Genomic DNA, 26,004 nt, shown 5'->3' on the forward strand with positions numbered 1-26,004 from the left:
TCTGTGGCTTAGTTGTGTTTTTGTGTTCTAGATTATGATTTTGCAAATGCGTTAGGATAGGTAAGTGACTTAGGCTAGGGTGTGTTTCGACTTACATCAAAATTCGGGTTACATCACTGTTGTAGGAATGGAACTGTGCCATAACCCGAAGACCCCCTGTAGTTTTGTAAATCTTTTTAAGTTTTCCGAGCTTATCCTTTGATAAAACTGCTATAGAATACATGCATTTGAATTTAAAATATTCTGTTAATATAAGCAACAAAGAGGTTAAGAAGTCATGGAATGAACAAGTGATGCAAAAGAAGCAGAAAAAGATACAGACATATGCAGTTCCATACTATTGTAAAGGAAATTTCATATATCTTTTGATATTTTTGTAAGTTACCTGTGCACATTGGCAGAAAATACATAGAGATTAAAGGTAAAAAATGTGTGTTTGCTTCATGTACACCAAAACATGAAAGTGGAAAAATCAGTAAATAAAAATGAGAAAGGTGGAAACTGTGAAGTACGAATTTGAAATTGTTCTTACAATAATCACATACAGTAATATAACTATCTACTGCATATTACAGAAAGCTGTGTTCATAGAATATGGTCTTCAGAATTAAGAGACAGCAGGACTGACAAGATGGTGAAAGAGTAATAATGAAGACTGTGGAATAAAGTTATCTAGAGGAAATACCACAAATGTTACTAAAATGATTGAAATCGAAAATCGGATCTTAGAGGAATGTTGACGCTGGTGTAAGTCTCAACACATTGCAAAACTTGATATGTAGCAGAAGAATTTTTTCCCAATAAATGATTCATTTTGACGAGAACTTGAATGTTGTTTCTTTTGTGCTTTTTTATTTTGAATTTTTGGATAGAAAATGACATCTGTTGGGTATCTAATAGCAATTTAAACACCTATAAGTGTTGGTCACTTTATCTGTGGAATATTCTGAAAAGAATGGAAAAGACAGAGCAAACAAAAGAATAGGAAAATGTATCACAAAACATGAAGTCGAGGGTTTTTTTTTTCTTACAGATTAAAATTAAATTATAAAGCAGTTACAGTTTTTCCAGTCATTGCCAGCAGGCTTAAAGCACAAATAATTCTCTTTTGTGACATCTCTTCAGCCATCCTTTCATGCATACTGTTGAAAAGATCGAATCCTCCATCCAAAACGCACATGAATTCAGTCCATGTGAAAACTGTTCCTTAGTTGTTACATGGCTCGTAACTTCTGTGGGATCACCGCTTCTGTTTTAGCTGAGGTAAGATGAACATTCATTATATGCTTATTTCCTTGGGTCCTTCATTTTACACTTTATGCACTTCTGTAACATGGAACTGTATTATTTCAAGATAGCCCTTTCATAGTCATTAAATTTCAATTTCAAATAAGCTTTCAATAGAAATCTCCCATTTCAACAATGTTAGGGCCAGAAGTGGATAGAAATGTGTAAGTACTTAATTCCATTTAACACACATCTTCAGATGTGCTGAAGCATACGGGTATAAAGTTCTCATCATCTGTAGGTGCTAAATAACAGCTTCATGTTCTTCACTTGTTGTGCAGAAATGAAACCAATGAGACATGCACGCATGGCCCAGTTCACAGTAGCTACCTTATTAGAAAACATTATATTTTTGAATAAAGATATTTTCTTAACTCATTTTGTATAGTGCCGTTATTCAGCAGAGAGACATAAATTTGAGCTTATCTCAACTAGTTTCCAACATTGACCAAAACTTGCACTTAAAATGTACAATTTGTGCAGTGGTATGCTCATTGTTGTCTTTTTAATTTGTTTTTGTTCTTTTTAATCTAATTCTGAAATTCCTTTTCCTATATCCGGTAGTTTCTGTTGCCTGAATTTCCACGACTTGAGTTCTTCAAATGTACCTCCTAGAAAGAGAGAGAGAGAGAAAGAGAGAGAGAGAAAGAAAACTTTAATTTTCTTTTTTGAAAGGCAAAAAAACACAATATAAAATTATTAGAGCTGAGGACATTGACACATCATGCTCATCTAAAATGCTCAAACTGTGCCTCTGTGCTATGTGGAACTAATATGGATCCTCAGAATGCTCATACTTACTGATAAAGATGATCCGGCAGACTTCCTTCACCTAAACCTCAAATCAATGTCTGAGTTCGACAGTAAAATCAGTGCTGAGCTACTTGGATGCCTTTGCTGACCTACAAAGTGAGTTGGGGGTAATCAGGAGACGTGCTAGAAGTTGACAAGATAATGAACTCACTTTTCTTACCACTACACCTTTACAAGAAGTGATAGTAACCGAGAGTAAGAAACAGAAGAAATGTAGAAGGGGTACAAATGTCCAGATATCTCTGCGGAGCCTTTGCACTGGTGCATTATTCACCATAAAATGATAGCTTCCAGTGAAAGGAGAGTACAGACATACAGTAAAAAGAAAATAACACAGTTATGGAAATTAGTTAATGTCAAATCAAGCATCATTCTGATCCACTTGCAGATGGTCCCACAAAGTTAAAAAGTTCTTAACAGGCACCACGTGAGAATCTTTTGAATTTTTGAGTCTCTGAATTTAACATAAAAGAAGATTGCATGCTGTTTCATTTATTTTTGGTTATCATGGCATTTGGAAGTCATGTGGTGTGGGACTAATCTGGATCCTCAAAATGCTCAACGTTACTGATAAAGATGATCTTTCAGTTATATGCTCAATTGCATACAAGTAAAAATTAAGGAGCAATGTGTTTAATATGGAAATCAGGAAAGACTTCTTCACAAGGTAGGTTACATGTGTCTGAAACAAACTGTCTGAAGTGGAGATCCTGACAGATTTAAATATGTGGAGGAGATACTGGAATAAATTAGTTTTGGAGAAATGAAACAGCTTGATAGACTGAACAGTCTCCTTTGTAAATGTTTTATGTTCCTATTCTGAAGTGGCAAGTTAGGTAGTTTTTTGTTACCTGTACATTCTCATTAATATAAAAACAAATGTATTTACTGTAATTCAATATATTGTGTTTTCTCTTAATTAAAAATACTTTCAAAATGCCTTAAAGGCATGTTGTAATCTGACAGTTTTTTGTCTTGCAGCCAACACTGACAGTATCAGCTCTAATGGTTCTAAAAGGAAAAGATGGGTATAAAAATGGGACAATACATTTTAACTGCCTTTCATTGTGCTCACAATTTTGTTCAAGGGCCATTTACAAAATGACAAATTAGTTGTTCTTATGCTTACGTTGATATGTCTTTATTCTTCCACTCAATCTAATGACTGTTTCATTGCTGAGTTTTGAAGATAAAGCTTCCAAGCTTTATAACTAAAAACAAACTTTAAGCTTGAACCTAAAGCTTCCTTGTTTTTAGCTCAATTTAATTTTACATAATAATGCTGTAATACCACATACAAATTCTTTCAAATTAAATCTTTGTGATTCAATCATATTTAATTACTGTTTTCCTACCAATCAGCATACTGCCTGACCTCAGTTCTCTAAAATGAACTTCCCCATGGATCTGGCCAATATGGAGTAGCTCTAAAGCAACTCTCTGACTTTTTTTAAAAACAGTAATACGTTTTACTTCGACTCTTCTTCTCCTGTTTGCTTGTTGTGATCACAGATGTCTCTTCTTATACACAAATCACATACTGTGTGTAGATCGGAGGATCTATGTCTGGGACCCGTTCGGGGGTCTGCAGATCTTCTTGAATCAGGAGCTGCATTGGACATCCAATTGAATCGTGCCATTTTGTTGCTTGGTTTACTTGACTTGAGTCAGATAACTCCCCCCACAATCATACTTTTGACCATAGTGTAATTGGCTATATCTTGTAACATCACTGATGTATAATGCAATGCGGCAATCTCATCAACAGAGCTGAAGTCTGGGGGTCCACAGCTTGACTCTGTTGGAGTTATTGCTGTCTCATGAATCGTCAAATTAACATCATTGACAGTCACCTATTGAGATCATTTTCCATTAACGAGCAGAGAAATGGCTTCAAGTCAACACCAATTAGGAGCACAGAAAAGGAAAAATCAAAGAGCAGAAAAACAAAAAAATGAAATATATATTTGACCAATTTACAGTAATCTGGGTAATGTTACATCAATCGCCACTACACTAGAGTTAGCGGTATACTGGAGCAATAACAGCATTATGTGTAATAGTTTTGACATCTAGTGTTTAACAGATATCTGATGTTACAGTACTTAGTTGACACATTTTTGTGGATTAGTTATTATCGCCATGTAGACCTCTACGTGTTGTTGCTTTGAGGGCATCTGTTACTTTCACCAACACACAGTCTCTTTTGCCTACTTGTTAGTTACTGGTTGAATTGTGGAAAAGAACCATAAAAGCAACTTTGACATTCAAAAAGAGCAATTAGTGCAGAATAACTTCAATTGTTGGTTAATTTTATTGGCACTGATTTAGTTCATGTCTTATTACTATTTGCCGTCATTGGAAGGACAAAATGAAGTTTGGATTAATTCAAAAGTATAGGAGATATATTCTCATATTCATTTCTTAAATATCTAAATATTAGCTTTATTTGACCCAGTATTTACTGCATTAAGAAAGTTTATTAAGCCAGTTTAGTAGTAGTAGAAGTAGTTTTCATTTTATTATTATTACTAGTAATCATATTCTATATATTTGTAGTAGTAGCAGCAATAGTTGTTGTCATATTTTGTCATATTTTATGTTATTACTTTTATTACTTTCATTATTATTATTATTAGTAGTAGTAGTACTAGTATTAAAATTGTTATTGTTGTATAATGTCACAAGTGATACTGTTGGCTATATTAAGTAACAAAGAGTAAGAGCACATTGATACCCTGGACCATTATTATATTTATTATGACAAATTAGGCCTTCATTTATAAAGGATACAATTCATTTGGTATATCATTGACATTAAATGCCATTGAAGTCCAAGTCTATTGGTTGCTCTCCAGATTTCAGCAACCCTCCCAACTACCAGTTTTTCAAAAGTTCAGCTCATCAGGACATACTTAAGGTCATCAATGACACAAGAAAGTATAGCTTGCATAAAAGCTGTCTTGTGGTGACTATATATATATGTAGATGACTTTGCCATCAAAAAATGTAGAAATGTGCTGTTGTGATATGCAACGAACAAAATGGAAAAAACCATCACTTTCAGATTTTAAAATATTTTAAAAAACATGTTTGCATTCAACATTAAAAGTTACTAGCCAACCCACGGCGTAGCATACGCCGCATAATCAGGCCGCTTTTTAAATGATTTTTAAGCACAGAGGAAAAAATAAACATTTGAAAATCTGTAATTTAATAAACCACCAAGAAAAGTAACATTGCAACAATGCATGCTACGAACCAACATACAATTGTCCGTGACTGAAAACCGGAGGAGCGCCGTCGCGCTTTCTCCTTCTAAAGCGAAGGACGGGGTTGAACGGCGCTTGTTCAGTACACACTGCCCGCTTATGTGCCTGCCCCCAACTCTCTACCTGAGTCGCTTTCGTCTGTGTACAGTCCACACGCACCTGTGAGTCATACCAAGTCACCCGACCATGGGGGTCTTTACAAAGGGCAGGGACGTAATCAGTGCGAGCGTATGACCCGCACGTACTGGGAATTTCTCGTTCGTGGGGACAAATTGGATGCCACGGTCTCTATCACGAATGGGGTTCAACAGCCTCCCCGCGCCGGATAGACACACGTTGATCCATTCAGTGTATCGCGCGTGCAGTACCGGACATACAAGTGCATCACAGACCTGCTCAATCTCACGTGGCTGAAAGCCACTTGTCCCTCTAAGAATTTGGACGCCGACCGCTGTTGGGTCGTGTAACTAATTAGCAGGCGGGAGTCTCGTTCGTTTTCAGAAATAACCAGCCAAATCGCTCCACCAACTAAGAACTGCCATGCACCACCACCCACAGAATCGAGAAAGAGCTATCAATCTGTCAATCCTGTCCGTGTCCGGGCTGGGTGAGGTTACCTGTGTTGAGTCAAATGAAGCGAAAGGCTCCACACCTGGTGGTGCCCTTCCGTCAATTCCTTTAAGTTTCAGCTTTGTAACCATACTCCCCCCCTGAACCCAAAGACTTTGGTTACCCAGTTGGCTGCCCTGTTGCGGGGCCTGCATTGGTGAAGCAGGTGAGACGGTAATGAAACAGAGGCACAGGGCTTATTGGTTTTTAAAGACTGCTTCTTTCATTGTGTTCTAACCTCAGTTGTAAAGGAATGTTTTAAGGATCCCATGGGATACCCCTCGCAAATCATTTTACACGCTGCATATGGCGATTCACCTCCGCGAGAAATATGACTCTATGAACAGTCAGCATGGGTCGGAGCTGCTCTACGACAGACGAATATAAATTACGCTATTTTTTCTGTGTCGTCGCGTCTGAGTTGGTGGGCGTGGCTCTGTGAGTTGTCGTCGTATCCAATGGTCTTGGAGTTGGTGGGCGTGGCTCCTTCCTGCGTTCGCCATAGGTGTCTCACTTGTCGGCGGCTTAGTGAATCCACGCCCCTTCCGGCGTGCTTTCCATGGTCGTCTTGCCTTAGTGAATTATATATATAGATAGTTAGGTTTGTGATGTCTGCTTCCTTGTTTATTTATTAATATATTTATAGCTCAAATTAAAGCTGTTATAAGAAATACTAATGTAATGGATCAGGGAGATGTGGGGTGGCCTTCAGAAGGTTCTGCTTAGGGCCCCCTTTTGGCTTTGGATGGCACTGGCTGTGACTGCCTACTTGCACTCAGCACTTCTTTAAAATCCCAGTGCCCATCCACTGTGCAAGAATCTCTTTTAAATGCAGCTTGATGTGGGCCTTGAGAGCCAACCTGAAGAAAAGCAGTCCTTTATTCTATATGGCAGAGTTAAAATATATTGTGTTCAAGACCAAAGTTATATTATGAAACATTGCCTGAAATCTGGGACCTTGAAATGCATATCCAGGAGCGATGGATTGGATTTTTAGAATTATTGACATACATGAAAATAAATACATTAATTGTCATTCTGAATTACGGATGTGAGTGTGTGACCACTTCATCTTTGACTTTTCAGCATATTCCTCCGAGACCCAAGCTTCAACTTGTTAATGTGAACCCACTAGCTACTAATACTCTACACATTGATTCTCTAATTTATAGCATGCATTTAAACTACATAAAATGTCAATTAGACGACAGCAAAAATGGTTCAGCAGTGTGGACTAGCAGCACTTAAACTAAGCTTCTACTCTTTAGTCTTGTCTATGTGCTTTGTAAAAATAGATGAGATGAAAAATGGGTGGTATAGTTACCTAAAACTATTTTTCTCCACCCTTTTTTAGCAACATAAAACTTTTCAAAACAAGATAAAGGGCACAGAAATAAGAAATTAGTGACTAGAACTTAAATTTAGCTTGGTCAGCTTCAATATGTGAATAAGCTCTTCTGTTCAAGATGTGTTGACACAGCTTATGACCTGCACTGTAAGACTCTACAGTGAGCAGTTGCACAGAAGAAAAAACGCATGTAGCTGCTGAAAGATTAGTCATTAGACAAACATTTGGACAAAAGACAAGAAAAATAGTTTTTTGACTTGAGAGGCACAGGAGCATGGACAGTACTGTTGATTTCAGTATTTCTGGATATGCAGTACTTCTGTATTATTCAAGTATAGGTGGTGGAATAATTAGTGCTACTGCCTCACAGCCCTAGAATTCTGAGTTTGAGTCTGGCCCAAGAGTTGCCTGGGTAGACTATGACTGTCTTCATTCTGTGTCTGCTTTTCTCTTGAAACTCTGGCATTTTCACTTTATAATGGTGTGTGAACTGATTGATTAAGGGGTCTAAATTGACACTATAATAATAAGTGGATGTGTGTTTTAAGTATTGTATTTGATGGACTGGAGCTCTAGCTGTAGACGATTCCTTCATTACACCTGATGATGTGATGCTAGGATAGGCTCTGGCTTTCAAAAAACCCTGAATTGAATTCAGTGAATTCAATAAGGGTTGGATGGGTAATTTCTCTTATCCCAGGATTGATCAGAGAAACAAAGTTTGGTCCATCAATAATAAGCTATTGCCCTTCATAGAAAGTCATACCTTTGGTGTTTTATGTGTTTTTGCTTATTTAAAATATAGTAGTGCCTATGGTTATTATATAATGTGACATTTTTGGAAATTAGACCCTTTCGCCTAACACGGTAATTTACATATTACAGTATATCTCTAACATTTGCTCAAGGTGTGGTGTAACACACATAAACCCTTATGCTAATGTGAGATACTGTACAGCACCACCTTCAATTCATGCTCATCTTGGTGAATTCAAAACTGCATCCGTATTTAAAATGATGGTCAGCATTCTAAAATTCTTTCAAGATCAGGGACAAAGAGTATATATAGGGTCCTTGGAAGAAATGCTACTGAAATATAAGGTTTTTACCAACACATTAGAAGACTGACTGCTGAGAAGAAAAACATGCAGAGACGGGTGTCCTGGCTCTGATCGGTTCCATTCACTTAACCAGACGGGAGGTCAATATGAAGGAACAATGGAGAGAGGCTTCAGTCATCAGTCAGTCATTTTACAACCTGCTATATCCTAACACAGGGTCACGGGGGTCTGCTGGAGCCAATCCCAGCCAACACAGGGCACAAGGCAGGAACAAACCCTGGGCAGGGTGCCAGCCCACCGCATAATCAATAATTTATTTTATTTTATATATTGCAATAGAGGCTTGGTTCCAGAAATATATGCGTCCCCAAAGCGCTTGAAGGCAACATTTCTTACACTTATGGACAACCGCAGGGCTTGCTGGAACTTGTTGTGCCATGAGAGGTCCGTGGGTGCCACCAGAGGGTGCTACTGGGAGTTATGCTCCCTACTTTCGATTCAGTGGGAAGTAATTCCATCGGGCTAAGGCCTGGCACTGGATGTACTCCTGGGTCCAAAATAAAATGAGCCACTTGACCTCATATGATCAAGTTGGAGTCGGGAGGAAGAAGGTAACACTTTTGGGAGGAAGAGGAGTCAGAAAAAAGAGGGGATAGGTATTCCTGATAGTTATCTGTGAATGTCTCTGTGAAGAAAGGTATTGAGGATAATAAAATATCCTTTATTTGAACCCGTGACTCTGCGCATGTCAGTTGTGTCTTGGTTTTGGGGCTCTGTGGTGCCTCCTGTAATCCACACTGCATTTGCACTCATTTATTCTAAACATTCATCCATCCCCACATCCACTCTTTTTTCATTATAGGGTCGCACATTCCAAACATTAGCCTGTTTTATGTTCCAGTTCAGCTTTGTTGTCATACTAGCTGTGCTACCCATCTAAGACAGGTTAAAATCTAAGTATTTAACATAGACCTCAGTGTTAATGTTGGCAGAGTACAATCTATTGGAATGTATTAGTTAATGCATGCAGTAATAAAATGCATTGCATTTGTCATTCCAACAGATGGCACATCATAAACATTTGTACTAATAAAATGCATTAATGTCCAGATGTTTCCAAAGGCAGGTGGTGTGCATTTCAGGGAGTATGACAAATAGAAGTAATGATCAGTGTCATTCCTCTTGAGTGTCATTTGATTAGCTAACATGCAGCAACAGATAAGGAAGTCCAAGAAATATTGCGATTCATAAATTTACAGAGGAAGGGCATAATACTTTAAAAAATATACTTTATCAAACACTAAAAACATATCAATAATTTGCAATTACTGAAGTTAAACAAATGACCAAAGAAGCCATTCAGCAGGAAGGTGTTTATGACTGATAGCATGAACTTTCTTATTGTCTCTTCCTAGTTAAACATTATACTTATACAAACAGCAGAGGTAGAGAAGCCAGTCCTACCTTTTGTGCTTTTGGCATATCCGTATGGCGCTGAGCACGTACAGAGCGTGCCGACTTAGGTTTGATAGGTGCACAGTACATCTCCAGTCTCCGCAGGTCACAACTTTGAAAGCAGCATTCGTCGACAATTCCTCTATTGTGTGACCTTCTCATGCTCGGACCATAACCTTGCTTGTCTATAGGAAGATAACACAAAAATGAAGACATAAAAAAAAAACATAGAACACACTGCATCTGTAAAGCATTTGTCTGTCATTTATAGTAATGCAATTGTAGTCAATGTTTGCCTTATAGATTTGTGTCCTTAACTTAATCTGATGATGATTCCATTTTTAAAGCAGTTAATAAAAATTTTACAGTACAGAAGTGGATAATACCTTTTTATGAGTATTAAAAAAAATATTAAAAAGATTTTCAAGCCTAGGAAGCAGTAAGAATTAAAATGACAGTGGTAAAATTCAACCTCCATGGTTGAAATACAATATCTGGGTGGTGTTCGTGTGGGCGAGATAATAGGCATGACTGCATTGAAACAGGTGCCTGTTTCATTTGTTACAGAATTGATGATGGCAAAGCCACTTGAGAATGGAAGTGTTTCAGTAATAAGAATGTATTTGAGGAAGTTTTCTTTACCAGTATTTACACTTTAACAGGAGGCTCGTAAAGTTATTCAGAAAACAAAGCAACCAAAAATTACCAGGTGTCACATCCAAGCAATGTGAGAAAAAATCCCCCAAATAACAAAACAGCTCACTTTTCTTCAATCAAAAGAACAATCTTTAAGGTCTTTAATTATATCTATACTGGTGAAATAATTTCCCTTTCAGGAACTTTTTTCTGTATTCATGTATCAATTTTCAAAGTTTAAACATCTTAAAAGGCCAGTGCATAAGAAAATTCTACTGCTCAAAGGTTGATCTTAGATGGCACTTAAAAGAGATTCTCATGTATGTTTCATTTAAGAATCAAGGAAAATTTCTTAGGAGAAATACTTTTAGATAAAAAGGAGGCATGAGATACAATTTAAGTAATAGGAGACAAAGAATTTGGTTTGAAAAGCATGTTATATTTTGTGAGATGTCTTTCTAACCTTGTTTTCATCTCTTTCAAGACTTCATATTTTTTACTTATTGACTATTGCCTTTATCCAAGGTGACTTACAACATTTGAGATATAATCGGTTACATTTATTGTTTTATTTGGAGCTGAGGCAGATTAAGTGACTTGCTTGTGGTCACTCATTTTCAACAGTGGGATTTGAACCTACAACCTCAGAGTTTGAAGTCAAAAGTTTTAACCACTACGTTATACTGTCTGTCTTTTCTTCCAGACTGAGTATGATCTAATTGGAGCACAGCACTATAACTTAGAGCAACTAGTAGTATTAGTCAGAAGCAAGGACTACAGTTTTTATTACCACAAACAACTGTCCATACATTTCACCTTATATTACGGAGCAGAGAATGCACATACTTTCAAAATGCAAAAAAAAAAAGTGTCAAGACACTACTTGGAAAATCTGAGTTCATTATGTGAGTTTGCTGAGATCTCAGCTGGAACTCAAGAGAAAGACATTTAAGACACCAGAAAAAAATGTCTCCATTGTACTGATCTCATTGTTGTCTAGGAATTACCAAAAAGATATTAAGTAGATCTCTTTTTTAATTATGCATTCCTATGGGAAATGTTCTTCATGCAACACCATTAATGAACAATGATGCACTACAAAAAAGACTAAGTACACAGAATTGATCAATTAATTCACATCTGCTTGTTGTGATTCCAGGAGACTACCCCAATCTCTGTTAACTGTCTTACTTGAATCCTAGTGTAAGCTAACATTCTGCAAGGCAGATATTAACCCTAGTTTGGGGATATCAGCCTATCACTGAGCTCACAATCCCAGTGTTTTGTCTCCAAAACTTTGAGTTGTTTACTCAGCTAGAGTCTGTACTTATTGTGGGAACCAGAATTGTATCACCTACAGTTAGGTCCATAAATATTTGGACAGAGGCAACGTTTTTCTAATTTTGGTTCTGTACATTATCACAATGAATTTTAAATGAAACAACTCAGATACAGTTGAAGTGCAGACTTTCAGCTTTAATTCAGTGGGTTGAACAAAAAGATTGCATAAAAATATGAGGCAACTAAAGCATTTTTTTAACACAATCCCTTCATTTCAGGGGCTCAAAAGTAATTGGACAAATTAACTCAAATTCTATTTCATGGGCAGGTGTGGGCAAGTCTGTCGTTATGTCTTATCAATTAAGCAGATAAAAGGCCTGGAGTTGATTTGAGGTGTGGTGCTTGCATGTGGAAGATTTTTCTGTGAACAGACAACATGCGGTCAAAGGAGCTCTCCATGCAGGTGAAAGAAGCCATCCTTAAGCTGCAAAAACAGAAAAAACCCATCCGAGAAATTGCCACAATATTACAAGTGGCAAAATCTACAGTTTGGTACATCCTGAGAAAGAAAGCAAACACTGGTGAACTCAGCAACCCAAAAAGACCTGGGCGTCCATGGAAGAAAACAGTTGGATATGATCGCAGAATCATATCCATGGTGAAGAGAAACCCCTTCACAACAGCCAACCAAGTGAACAACACTCTCCAGATGGTAGGCGTATCGATATCCAAGTCTACCATAAAGAGAAGACTGCATGAAAGTAAATACAGAGGGTGCACTGCAAGGTGCAAGCCATTCATAAGCCTCAAGAATAGAAAGGCTAGATTGGACTTTGCTAAAGAACATCTTAAAAATCCAGCACAGTTGTGGAAAAACATTCTTTGGACAGATGAAACCAAGATCAACTCCTACCAGAATGATGGCAAGAAAAAAGTATGGAGAAGGTGTGGAACAGCTCATTATCCAAAGCATATCACATCATCTGTAAAACACGGTGGAGGCAGTGTGATGGCTTGGGCGTGCATGGCTGCCAGTAGCACTGAGACACTAGTGTTTATTGATGATGTGACACAGGACAGAGGCAGCCGAATGAATTCTGAGGTGTTCAGAGACATACTCTCTGCACCTCAACTGCATCCGAGTTGTTTCATTTAAAATTCATTGTGGTAATGTACAGAACCAAAATTAGAAAAAGTTGTCCAAATATTTATGGCCCTAACTGTATATATATATATATATATATATTGTGATAGGGCTTGGCGTCCTTACCTAGCCGGGACGCCCTTGCACACTATATTCAGGGGGAACAGCCATGGACGTTGCTAGTTGGCCACTTCCCTGGGATGGAACAATGTCTTGGGTTCCCGCAGGGCATCCTGGGAATTGGAGTTGGGTGCAGCCCTGTTGCGTCCCACAGGTACCACCAGGGGGCACTGTATTTGGGACTCCTGAGCCCGTATGGCCAACTAATTCGTCAAACCCGGAAGTGCAGCCGGAAATCAGGGATCAAGCACCTGGAGCACTTCCAAGTGAACTAGAAAGGGAGCCAGCAAGAAGGACTTTCAAATGAGTTAATGTCCATAAGGCCTCTGGTTTGGATACGAGTTCAGGATTGTGTAATAAAACCTGTAGAGACCAATTAGCAGATTTCTTTGGTGATATCTTTAATATTTCACTGAAAGAATCTGTGTCTCATTCCTGCTTCAAAAGAACATCTACCATCTTTGTACCCAAAGAAAGCAAAATCAGATTGTTTAAATAATTACATAATGGAGGCACTCACTACAATCATGATAAACGGCTTTGAGAGACTGGTGCTTGGACACATTTAAAAGAATATTCCAAATAGTCATGATCTCCTCCAGGCTACATATTATCACAATCAGTCCAAAGAGAATATCATAGGCTTTGCACTCCATAGCATAACAGAAAATGCTGTGTCAGAATCCTCTTTATAAACTACAGGCTAGCGTTTATCCCTGTTCTACCAGTGAAGCTGACCATCAAACCTCTAATTTTACGACTTAGTGCTGCCTTCCACAATTGGATTTTGGTCTTCCTTACGAGAAGATCTCAGCACGTGTGTATTGGCCACATCACCTCTTCCACTCTGCTCCAAGATTTGGATTCACTTTTAAACCACTAAAAGATGAGAGTTAGTTGTGTCTGAACTAACTCCCTTTTAAGCAGACAGCCAGTGGATGAAAGGGATGTGGAGAAGTAAATCATGAGAAGGTTATGTTGCAAAAAACAGACTATCTGTAAGCAATACCTTTCCTCAATATGTGCTCCAAGAACAGTACAACAAAGAGGATAACATATCTGCTTCTTTCTCTCTGTCAGTAGGGGCTTTATTGGTTCAGATACCTCTTAAATACATACTTTAAACAAAGATAGTGTAGACATGAAGTAGCAAACCATGACAAAATATGAAGATGCTGTAGATTTTCTCAATACTAAACAGTATTTGTTTTCAGTTCTTGACTCCCTGGTGCCAAGTTTCTTGCTAGGTACAGATCAAGAGATTGCTATTATGAAGTCTTCTTGTGCTGATGTTACTCCTTTTATTGCACACCCATCGCAATGTGGTTTTTTAGTCTGGCTGGAGTCCTACTACCCTCAAGCCCTGTTTACATTTTCCTCAAATGTATCTTTTTTTATATAAAACACTTAAGAACATCACGAAGATGAGGCCAGTCTACTCAAACACTATGGTTAACTACATATTGAAGTCTATTGATAGTGTTGCAGCTACCACAAAATCCACAGGGAACAAAAACATATCCTCTAATACAGATGAAAACCATGATTAGTATGTTGTCTACCTTTTTTGGCAAGACCCTATTTTTCTTTTAAAAAGACCCAGAATATCAGCTTTCACACTGTATTATGGTGTTATATACAGCAATGGTAAGTGAAATTTAGCAGTTTTGCTTTTTCGATGTTTCCTTTTTTTATCCTTCTGGATAAAACAAATGCTCAATTCAAACCCCCTGTCAAGTCTGCCTAATCCAACTGGTGGAGGAAATGAAAAGAATTGAGGATATTCAGAGAAAAGCCTGTGCAGTAGTCATGTCATTACAGCTGCTACTGTGAACACCACAAAGACTGGCCAATTTATGTTCCTTAGCTGACTCTAATCATGTAACAACTTCCAAAAGAGTGACAAGGTGATGAAAATAAAATAAGGGACACTACATCCCATAAAGGAATGACTTATAATAGGTCTGTTACGATAATCTGCAGAAGAATGAATGCTGCAGGTTCAAATTTCACAGTAAGGTCCTGACCAAGACAATTAACTTGTTACTGTTAAAACTCTGCAGTAAGATGCGGTAGTATGCATCGAATTCACTAATACTTGGTATAAAATGGAACTCTCTGTATTTTAATTACTTACTTACTTTCACTTACAGCATAATGAAATCCCACCTTATGCTGAAGACGATAAAAAGAACTTGAAATATTTTACCTTAGTATAATCAGCTTGGCAGGCTTTGTAAAAGAAAAGGAGATTCATGGACACAAAAGGGACCAACAGTGGTTCAAAAACCAGAAAACAGAACATGACTAGAGATAAAATCCTGGGTACATTTTCCAGCTTCATAAAAAATGTTTACAACAAATTTAACATAAAATTATTGATTACACAATAGGAAGTCCCATATTTTTTTATCTAAATTCAGTAGTATCTCCAGCTTTTCTGGGGAACTACAAATTGAATAACCCATTATGTGGTTTTCTTTCAAAGATATTAAAATTTCTAAAAGGTTAACACTGGACCCTCATGCTAACTTGAGGAGAACATGAATATGTTCTTTCAAAATTCTAAAAAAATTTTGGATAGTCCAGCGAATGAGGAATTGTATTTTTTTCTCATTTTAAATAGAATAAAGCATACTTTTCTGAGTATCTGATCTCCTAAAATGATGGAGAAAAGCATCTGAACAATTAAACAAAAGTCTGGGTTACAATGAAATGTTATATAGTTTGGTAAGTATCTTCTTATGATTTTGGATCAATTATTCTCATTTACATATTTGTGGCATATTCCTTCTGCTTTAGGGACTTCACTTTTCGGATTTCCTTTTTGTTGATTATTTGTTGTTTGTTCTTCACCCTAAGTTCCTTTGAGTTAGTTTTGTTTGTAGTTTTTTATTTTTTCATTTGTTTCCCTGTTCACTTGCTCAATCATCACTATTTTTTGATTCTTTTGATTTTCTTGCTTGTAATATTGATCTTTACTTGTTCTATGTTTTGTTAAATCTGAATAGGTTAAAATTGATACATCTGTATAATAATTCTAATAATAATAATAATTCTTTACTTTTATTTAGCGCCTTTCTCACTACTCAAACCGCTATTCAGTTCAGGGAGGTCCCGGGATGTGAACCCATGATCTACTTATAAGGTATTTGCTAAATAACTGCCTGATAAACATGCATAATTTACAGTATTATATTGTTGGTGGCTTAGTGTTTTTGGAAGGTTTTCCTTTGGCAATACTCATAACTGTCTTCAGTTGTATATTATACATTGAACATTTCTCAAGAGTTCAATAATATTTGCCGTTCTTTAAGAAATCCGGCTTGCCACATGGAAGAACTTTTCCCATCAGGGCTTGAGCTGGCAACTAAAACTATTGCAATTGTGAACTCCCCATCCTCACTTTCTCTCTATTGATGACTGGGAGGTATACTTCCTACCTCAACCCATCACTCCATCACACCCCATCACACCCCAAAGCCCATATCTGTACCACATCACTCTAGAATGACTTTAATAACTTAATCAGTGATCAGCTTTGGTGGATCTGTTCAATATAATCACTTGCTTCAATTAAAAATACACTTCTATCTGACTAATGCCACATCTCATGCTCTAATTTTAAACATACTGGTCCGATAATAGTGTCAAGTTTGTTAACTGACATGATAAGTGAATTACAAGTTTAGGATAAAGATACAGAAGGACAGCCAGCTGTTGGAAAGTTTAAACATCATGGATACAGGAGGTGGCTAAGGCACAGTATAGAGAAGAAGACCAGTAATTGTGAAGGAGGGAAGTTAAATTTCTGGGGGGCAACTGAATTTATCAGTGGTTAGCATGATTTGAAAAAATAAATTGAGAGAAAACACAGTATAAGTCAAAGGTAAATACCTGAAAGATTCTTTGTGATTGCTAAGAACACACCTAGACACAAAATGAAAGGATGAAAAAGGAAGTTGACTTACAGTATATGACTTCTTATGAAGAATTGCCATCAAATATATTCAATTCTCAAATTGCACTAATGAAAAAGAATGGGTTGAATGTACCAAAGGCAATAACGATGACAAATGACAATAAGACATATTGTGTTCTCAGTTTGATTTTGATATACTTTGTGAATCCCCAAGGAAAAATTGTCTTTTCAAATGATGTTTAGATGTCAGAACATAGGGTCAGCCATTGTACAGCACCTCTGGGACAATTTTCAGGTTAAGGACCTTGATCAAGGGCCCAATGGAAGAGGAACCCTTCTGACAGTAATGAGATTTGAACCGGCAGCCTTCCAGATACCAGCCCAGCATTGCAGATTAAATTAAAGGAAATGTCCTGGAAGAAACACATAAACCCCATAGCAACAGATAATAGCACAGGTATATCATTGTACAGTATGTAGCTGGCAAGCTTCTACAGGCATAACAATAAATCTCAACCATTAGAAATCAACCACAATACTGGATATCTGTCTGGGCCTGTTGTTTTGTAGCTCTCTAAAGATGTGATAGGCCATGTTTACAATGCCTGGTCTCGGTGCATGAAGTGGAATTGGTAAAGAAATCCAGTCCGATGTCTATTACATTACACTAGTGTTTCTCAAACCTTTTGGTGTTGTGACCCACTTTTTCTCATGTGAGTGTCTTTTAATAACCCAACTTCCCTCCTTGGTTATTCGAGCGCAATCGTCAGAGCAGGATAGTGTCCCCTTGATGATTTAGCAGGGGATGTCCCCAACGATAATTTAAGTACAAATATGAGAACAGAGGTGGAATCAAGCATGACTGTCAGGGCGGCAGCCCTGCACAACCCACTTACGACCCTCAACGACTTACCCATCGGCGACAGAACACAACCGATTGTGGCTGAGAATAACTGCATCACACAGTCTAAGTTTGACCTGATCATTTACATACACATTCAACTTAACGTGGAATGTATATATCAGGAGTATGTTTTGATGTAGTGATACAGGTAAGGTGAAAGCTTGGAACCCTACATGTTTTTGCTGCTGGCACACTTCAATTTCTATATTTTTGGAGCAGACCTTGTTTGCAAAATATAGTTGCACAGAAATGTGTTTCTATGTTGCAGCACTGACTGTTTACTTCTTCTATCATGTCATTTTTAACCTGTTGCATGATACACAAAAGTCACAAAATCAAGCCACATGAATGAGTGAAGATCTGATCCGAAAGGTTCAACAAAGGTAGAACACAGGCAGAGAGAATTATATTGAAATTCAGTACCAAATATTGAAGTGTCCTGTATCCTGTCTTAAAAAAAATCGGATACTGTATGTATTTTTGAGGGTTTACACTAAAAAATAATCTGTGGATAAATTGGAATTGGATTACATCACAGTGGGAGCCTGTTGAATCTCATAAAACCTCCACAGTTTTTCCACACATGGTCATTTCCGTTATATAAAGAAAGTCTTGTGCTTCTGTGTGTGTATAACATTGTATATAATTTGTTAAATTTATCTCTTATTTTATTATGGTCAGTAACTTTAATTCCACCTACAGTATTGATTTTTGAAAATTCCAAACTACCTTCTTATGGAACAGCTTGGTCACATTCTTAGTAGCCTTTTCCCTTCGCTCATAATAAAAGTTTTGTAGATAAAAATGAGTCTTCAAAGCAGAATATCACAGATTCAGATCTACAGTATAGTTTCCTTTGCTTATTGTGTGACCCATCTGCATTTGTTGTGAGAAAAACGTTAGTTTGCTTATCAAGGAAGTTTTGTATTACGGCTAATCAAAACACAATGGAGTAGTTTTTATAGGTAAAAACATTATCTATCACAATATATAAAATAAAATTAATTATTGATTATGTGGTGGGCTGGCACCCTGCCCAGGGTTTGTTTCCTGCCTTGTGCCCAGTGTTGGCTGGGATTGGCTCCAGCAGACCCCCGTGACCCTGTAGTTAGGATATAGCGGGTTGGATAATAGATGGATGGATGGAATTATTGATTAATAATAAAACTTTTAAGTGCGTACTCCATCAAAATAAATACTGAACTAACCCTGAGCAAACCATGAGACAGAACCAGTTATGGAAGCAATTTAAAATACCATTTTGCCATGACCACTCACATGAGTTTAACACCTAGTAATGTTGAAGTATGATACCAATTTTAAATAATTTCAAGAGCAGAAGAAATAGTTGAATGTCTTCCATATGGAACAGTTAGATTTGCACTGAAGGCAGAATGCCCAAAGTCTGTTTTTATCATGCTAGAGCTCAAATAATATTTTGGTACTTCAGAAAATTTAATGAAGTTGAGACTTACTTTACATATTACTTTGTACAAATGAATTTATGGGTGACTAAATATACTCTATAGAAGAAGAAAGGAACTGGGTCATGCCAACAGATACTTTTTTGATTACAAAACAGTAATCAAAATATTACTATTACAGTCTATACCCCAAAATAGAAACCAGAAACAAAGCAGGAGGTCAGCACACAAAAAGGTATTAAAACTTTAAAAGGTATTAAAAAAGTAGATAAAAAGCAAAATCCAAGAGTCATTCAAAATAGTTAAAGCACTAGGTCACCTGACTCTAAATGTAACAGTAAACCCAACTACTAGTTCCCCAGTGGCTGATGCCAAATTAATGTTTTTCTATTCACTATCTCTGTTGGAAGTACAGTGTCATTCCATTTGGACATCATGCTTGCCAGCCACATCTCAATAATCCTGGGAAAATTCTCATGCACCCTCAGAAATGAACCATGTACGGTATATGTTATATTATCTTACGTCATGTTATCTTAATTATATTGTTGGAGACGAAAATCTTGAATTTTCAAATATCACCGAGGAGGCAATGCAGCAGTGCAAAATAACGTCTAACAAAATGAATTTACAAATTTGTCTTTTTTAAAACTATTTTTTTTAACACTTTTCATGTGTTACACCAGTGAGAAAAGACATGTCATGAGGACATGAGAGACAGGGATAGGTAGACAGAAGGAGTTGAAAACAAAAGTAAAAGATCAAATCCAGAAAGTCAATAAAATCTACTGTCAAAGGCAAAATGTGATCCTAACTCAAAGTCGATAACTAGAAACAAAATAATTATCTTGAAGAACTTTAAATACATGGGTGCTTTGAATTTCTTTTGACCATCCTGTAGTGGACGGCCAGTGCCCTTACCTGGCCAGGATGCTTTTTTAGTGGAAGGACCTGGATAGAGAGCATTAATTAATCTCCCCTGGGACACTAGATGGCAGCCACACTGGGTTGCTGCAGCACCATGGATTCCCTCAGGGCTTCATTATTCAGTCCTGTTGGGTCCCGTGGGCACCATCAGGGGGCACTGCAGGGACTCCTGAGCCCTACTTCATCAGGCTCCCATCTCACCGTGAAGTGTCTCTCGACCATGGTAAAGGGGCACCAGAAGTACTCCCGGGTACTGCAGGAAAGGAGCTCTGAGAGCCAGAGTTGGGAGGAAGAGGATGAAGCTTGGGAGTAGTGGAGGTAGAGAGGAAGAGAGAGAAAGAGAAAACTAAGAAGAAAAAATTCACTGTTGTTTGCTTATTTGTACTTGAGTTTATGCTGTGGAAAACTCTTACAGACAAGAGTTTCCCAAATTAAAGCCATATATTGTGCTGGACTTGTTCCTGTGTCCGTCCGTGTCATGTTTGGGCAGTTGGAGTGGTCCTTTCAGGCCACAATCCACAAACTCAGAAAATTAGGAAGCCCGAAGGGCTGAATTATACACCTTACCCTTTGATGTCATGCCATTTGTCACCCCTGACATCACCTCTGATGCCCAAATAGCAACCACTATAGAAATCTGCACAAAACTGCAAGAAAAGTGTATCTTTTCAAATAAAATGTGCCAGATCTCTTTTCATTTTACAAACTTTTCTAACAATGGGTTTGAGGCAATTTATTGTCAGTAAAACATAACAATGAACATCCAACCCTTTATTTCAGCCAGAAATGAATATCTGAAAAACCAAGGAGTGTACCTTTGAAAGGTGTAAGCTGATTTTGCCAGTTAAAATCCTGAAACACTACTGAGCTGATGGATCAATGGTCTGAAACTCATGAAGAGCCACAAACATTTTAGGTCACAGTGACATTTAGACCATAGCTGGCTTTATAGGAGTTCATATGGTGGGTATATAGTAACTGGTACTTCAACTAAGCATCCATTTTTAGAATCAATTATTTCCAGGAAAAAGTCAATGAAAACCACCTTAGTGTGAAGCAGTAGAAGAAACAGACATACAGTGGATTGGACCCTGGTCCATTATGGGGCACATTAACATACACCAGACTACAATAATTAACCATCCCCGTGCCACTCTATCGCATGACTTTGGGTTGTAGGAGTAAACCAGGTTCTGAACAAGTAGGTTATAAAAACACTTTTGGGAATTGAGGCTGGGTCAAAACACTGTGGGGTGCCAATTTATCTGCCAACCCTATATATCATATGCCATGTTGGTCCATATAAGTAGCAACTGAAAACTTTGAGTTAAACCTGAGAAGTGCTGCAGTTACACCCTACTAATTTGCCTCTAGCCTTGGATCATATTTGGTGGTGACCCGAACGTTGAGTTCTTCACCTTTTCTTTTTGTTCCTGTGGTGTAGAAACACAAAAATCTACATAAAGAACATTTTTTTAGAATACATGTACAAATACATATACAAACTGAGATGGTTTTCTAAAGAGGCCAAACAGAATGAAATTCCTTTTAAAATATATATAACAGACTATATTTTTTCAGGTCCATATGTTTTCATTCATAAACATAAAATGATTTTTGACTTATTATGAATGACTGAAGTGCTAATTATTATCTTTTTCTTTAATGAATGAACTCAAGTCTGGAGGCATGTATATCTTCTGGCCTTACTCTACATGGAAAAAGAAATCAGATGGGGCTGCTTATAGAAACGGGGAGAAGAAAACCTTCCATGCATTGGTCCTGAAACTCAACATAACAGAGTTCAAATTCACCCTCAAGAAAATAAAAACCTGCTAGCAAAAAACAAATTGTGTGCAGGATCACACTGAAGATTTTGGATCACTAAAATTAAAACTCACAACAAATGAGAATACTGTCTGACCAATTCAAAATACAAAAAAGAAATAAACCCTTGTGATGGACGGCCGGCAGTTCATCCCGGTCGACACATGCAGGACACTAGATGGCGTCCTCCCTGCAGCCTAGAGGTGCCCCTGATTCCTGCAGGGCATCATGGAAAATGGAGTTTGGCTTCACATCTGTGCTGGGTACCGTGGGTGCTGCCAGGGGATGCTGCAGGGAGACACGAAGACTTCTGTTTCTATTATAGCCCGGAGGTACTTTCAAGTCTCGGGGACGGAAGAACTGAAGTACTTCCAGGCTGAAGAAGAAGAAGAGTTTTCATCTGACCCAGAAGTGCTATGGAAGCACATGGACTGAAGGACAGAAGCACTTTCGGGTTAAGGACTATGAAATGGACTGTGGGAAACCCAGCAGACTGAGCTGGAGTTGGGAGGGAGTGTCACAGAGCTGCTGGGAGGAGAGGAGGATTATTGTATTGTGATTAATGATTATTGTGGTGGAGTAGGTGCTTTGTGCACTTTATAGGAGAAATGAAAATACTTCTGGGTGCTTTTAAACAGTGTTTGTATCTGTCTGTTGGGAGAAAGCTGGGCATAGTGCCACCAAGCGTCCATTAACTTACACCCCTTAACCAAATACAGGCACAGTGACAATCAATATTTTACAGTTATTGAAAAGTTGAGCCTTATAAGATATTCTAATGAATTATTTAATTGTATTTGAATTATTTGATTTTGTGATTTACTGTATTTTAGATGGTCTCTCTCTCTCTCTTTCATTTTTTCTAAAATGCTCTGTGAATCCTAAATGAATCTTAAATTAAAGTCCTGATTGAAACTTCAACCACTCAGTTTCGCTGTAACTATTATGTCCCATTGAACTTTGAAGTAGGCAAAATGGTCTCCTCAATAATAATAGGGTTCTATTTTGATACAAGGAAATCAGTAAGTATTCAGGTCCTTTCCCTTTTTCACATTTTCCTATGTTACAGCCATGTGCTAAAATCTTTTAAATTCAAAACAGGGTTTTGGAAATTTTTGCAAATTTATTAAAAATATAAAACTTTAGACCCTTGACAAGGCACTTGAAATCTGGCTCAGGTGCATCCCATGATAGTAATTATCATTAAGATGTTTCTATACCTTGTTTGGGCCCCACCTGTGATGAATTTGGTTGATTGGTCATAGTTAAGAACGGCACATACTTGTCTACATAAAGTCCCATAGCTGACAATATGTATCGGAGGAAAGCCCAAGCCACGAGGTTGAATGAATTGCCTGTAGAGCTTAGAGACAGGATTGTATTGAGACACAGATCTGGGAAATACTATTAAAATTCCTGTAGCATTGAACATTAGAACAATCTAGATAAGAACAGGCCATTCAGCCCAACAAAGCTCACCAATCCTATCCACTTAAGTCTTTCTATTCACCACACTACTTGGTAGCTTATTCCAAATATCTATGGTTCTCTGTGTAAAGAAAAACTTCCTAATGTTTGTGTGAAATTTACCCTTAACAAGTTTCTAACTGTGCCCCCATGTTCTTGAAGAACTCATTTTATAATAACAGTCTCAATCCACTGTATTATTTCCCTTCATAATTTTAAACACTTGAATCATGTCATCTCCTGAGCTTCTTTTGCTTTAACTGAAAAGGCTCAGCTCTTCAAATCTTGTGCCATAATTCACCAACTGTAGCCTTCAAATGAGCCTAGTCACTTTTGTCTGGATCTTTTCTAGTGCTACTATTTCGTTTTTGCAGCCTGGAGACCAAAACTGAACACAGTACTGAGGCCTCACCAGTGCATTATAAACCTTGATGGTTCCCAAGAGCACAGTGGCCTTCATAATTCCTAAACGAAAGAACCACCAAAACTCTTTCTAGAGCAGAGGGCCTTGATAAGAGAGGTGATGGTCATTCTGGCTGAGCTCCAGGGAAAATATGTTGAGATGGAAGAAACGTCCAGAAAGGTAACCATCACTGCAATACTCCACCAATCTGGGATTTATAAAGAGTGGACAGACAGAATCCTCTCCTCAGGAAAAGACACACGAAAGCCCACTTAGAGTTAGCAAAAAGATGCCTGAAGGGCTCTCAGACTACAAGAAGCAAGATTCTTGTCTTTTCTGGAGGAAACAAGACTCCAGTCATCACCTGTGCAATGATATTCCTTTGAAGTATGATTGTGGCAGCAGCAAACCGTGGAGTTGTTTTGAAACATCAGGGAATGAGAGATTAGACAGGGTTGAAGGAAAGTTCAGTGGAGCAAAGAATAGAGATATCCTTAATGGAAACATGCTCCAGAGTGCTCTAGACCTTAGACTGGGCCAAATGTTCACCTTCCAACAGGACAATGACACTAAGTACAAAGCGAATTGGCTTAGGGACAACACTGTGAATATTCTTGAGTAGCCCAACCACAGCCTAGATGTGAACCCAATCAAACATCTCTGGAGATACCTGAAAATAGCTCTCCACCAATGTTCTCTATTCAACAGGACAGAGCTTAAGAGGATCTGAAGAGTAGAATGACAGAAAAGTGTGCAAAGCTTGTCACATCAAACTCAAGAAAACCTCAAGCCAAAATCACAGCCAAATTCTTTAATCAACGTGATATTTCAGGTTTTTGTTTTTATTAAATTTACAAAAACTTCTAAAGTCTTGTTTTTGTGTTGTCATTCTTGGGTATTAAGAGTTGTTTGATGTAGGGAGAAATTAATTTAAATTTTTTTAGTACAAGGCGGGAACATAGCAAAATGTGAAAAAAGTAAAGAAGTCTAAATAATTTCTGAATCCACTGTAACGCAAGTTTGTTTTGATGTTTTCATATTCCAGAAAAGCCAAATGACATGTTCAAACTAAGTGGTCTATTACAAATGTTGTGTTTCTAACACACATTTGCCTTGTTCTGTTAGTTACAGTTAGTTGCGAGACGCATATTTTTCAGTCCTAATAATGAACTTCATCCATCAGTTTTTGGATTCACCTTTTCAATTGAGTACTAATGAGAGCAAAAGACAATTCTCAAATCATCAGACACAGGGCAGGAAGCAACTTGAATGGATCAGAAGGCCAGCACAGTGGCACTTTCTCATATAGGAACTATTTGGAGTCACTAGTCAGTAGATTTATTTATCCTTAGTCACTTTACAAAGTAGAAAATGCTTTCTTGTGACTTGCCAGTTTTCAAATACATTTCAATGGAAATGCTAGTCTTTACTTCCAGTATAGGCAAAGAGTTTTGCATTGATGCTTTTGCAACCGAAAAAAATGACTAGATTGACAATATTTACATCTGAGTTTATGAAAGAATCCTATGACCCAGTGCTCTGGTTCACTTTTTGGATATAAAAAAACTGACAATGATGTGTACTTTTTGGTGTGAACTTTACAGGCTGTTACACAGCGTGATGTAAGGCACGTCTTGGCAGTCGCCCTGCAACCAGGGAGGTTGCCATCTCAAAATGCTGAAATGTCATATTTCACACTTCATATGATGCCTTTGTTTGGCTGAGAATCCAGTACCATGGGAGCATGCTGGCTCCTTCTGTTTCTCATCAGTCATGGGGAAACAGAGATGCACCTGCGAGTTTTAATAGTTCTACATTCCAGATCTGAACACTCTGAACAGGAACACAGGATAATCTGTTTCTCATTCAACAATTCCTTTATAATTCTGGATTGAAGTGCTGACAGCAGTGCTGAGATTACAAGCCATTGGGTGTGTCAAAACACAGAAAACAGCAGGACTGCACATGCTGTAAACAAAATTAAAAGATAAAAAACATGCACACATGTTAAAACATTTTGTTACAGGAAGTAGTAAATAAACATCCACATATGGTCAGTCAATCAATCCACTGATCATAAGTTCATATAGGAGGTTTCATAATA

The 26,004-nt window shown here is 37.7% G+C and overlaps 1 protein-coding gene across 1 annotated transcript in view; it reads right to left on the reverse strand.

Annotated features, from left to right (window-relative positions):
* Positions 1-825: 825 nt before the first annotated feature.
* Positions 826-26,004, reverse strand: part of igf1 (insulin-like growth factor 1) — a 97,191-nt gene continuing 72,012 nt past the window's right edge. The window contains exons 3-4 of the mRNA XM_039761713.1: positions 9,855-10,030; positions 826-1,898 (exon numbers count right to left, since the gene is read on the reverse strand). Of these exons, the coding sequence (XP_039617647.1) occupies positions 1,839-1,898; positions 9,855-10,030 (236 nt within the window). The 3' untranslated portion in view covers positions 826-1,838. The remainder of the gene's footprint in view (positions 1,899-9,854; positions 10,031-26,004) is intronic.

Source organism: Polypterus senegalus, chromosome 8 (genome assembly GCF_016835505.1).
Source record: "Polypterus senegalus isolate Bchr_013 chromosome 8, ASM1683550v1, whole genome shotgun sequence".
Taxonomy (NCBI): Eukaryota; Metazoa; Chordata; class Cladistia; order Polypteriformes; family Polypteridae; genus Polypterus; species Polypterus senegalus.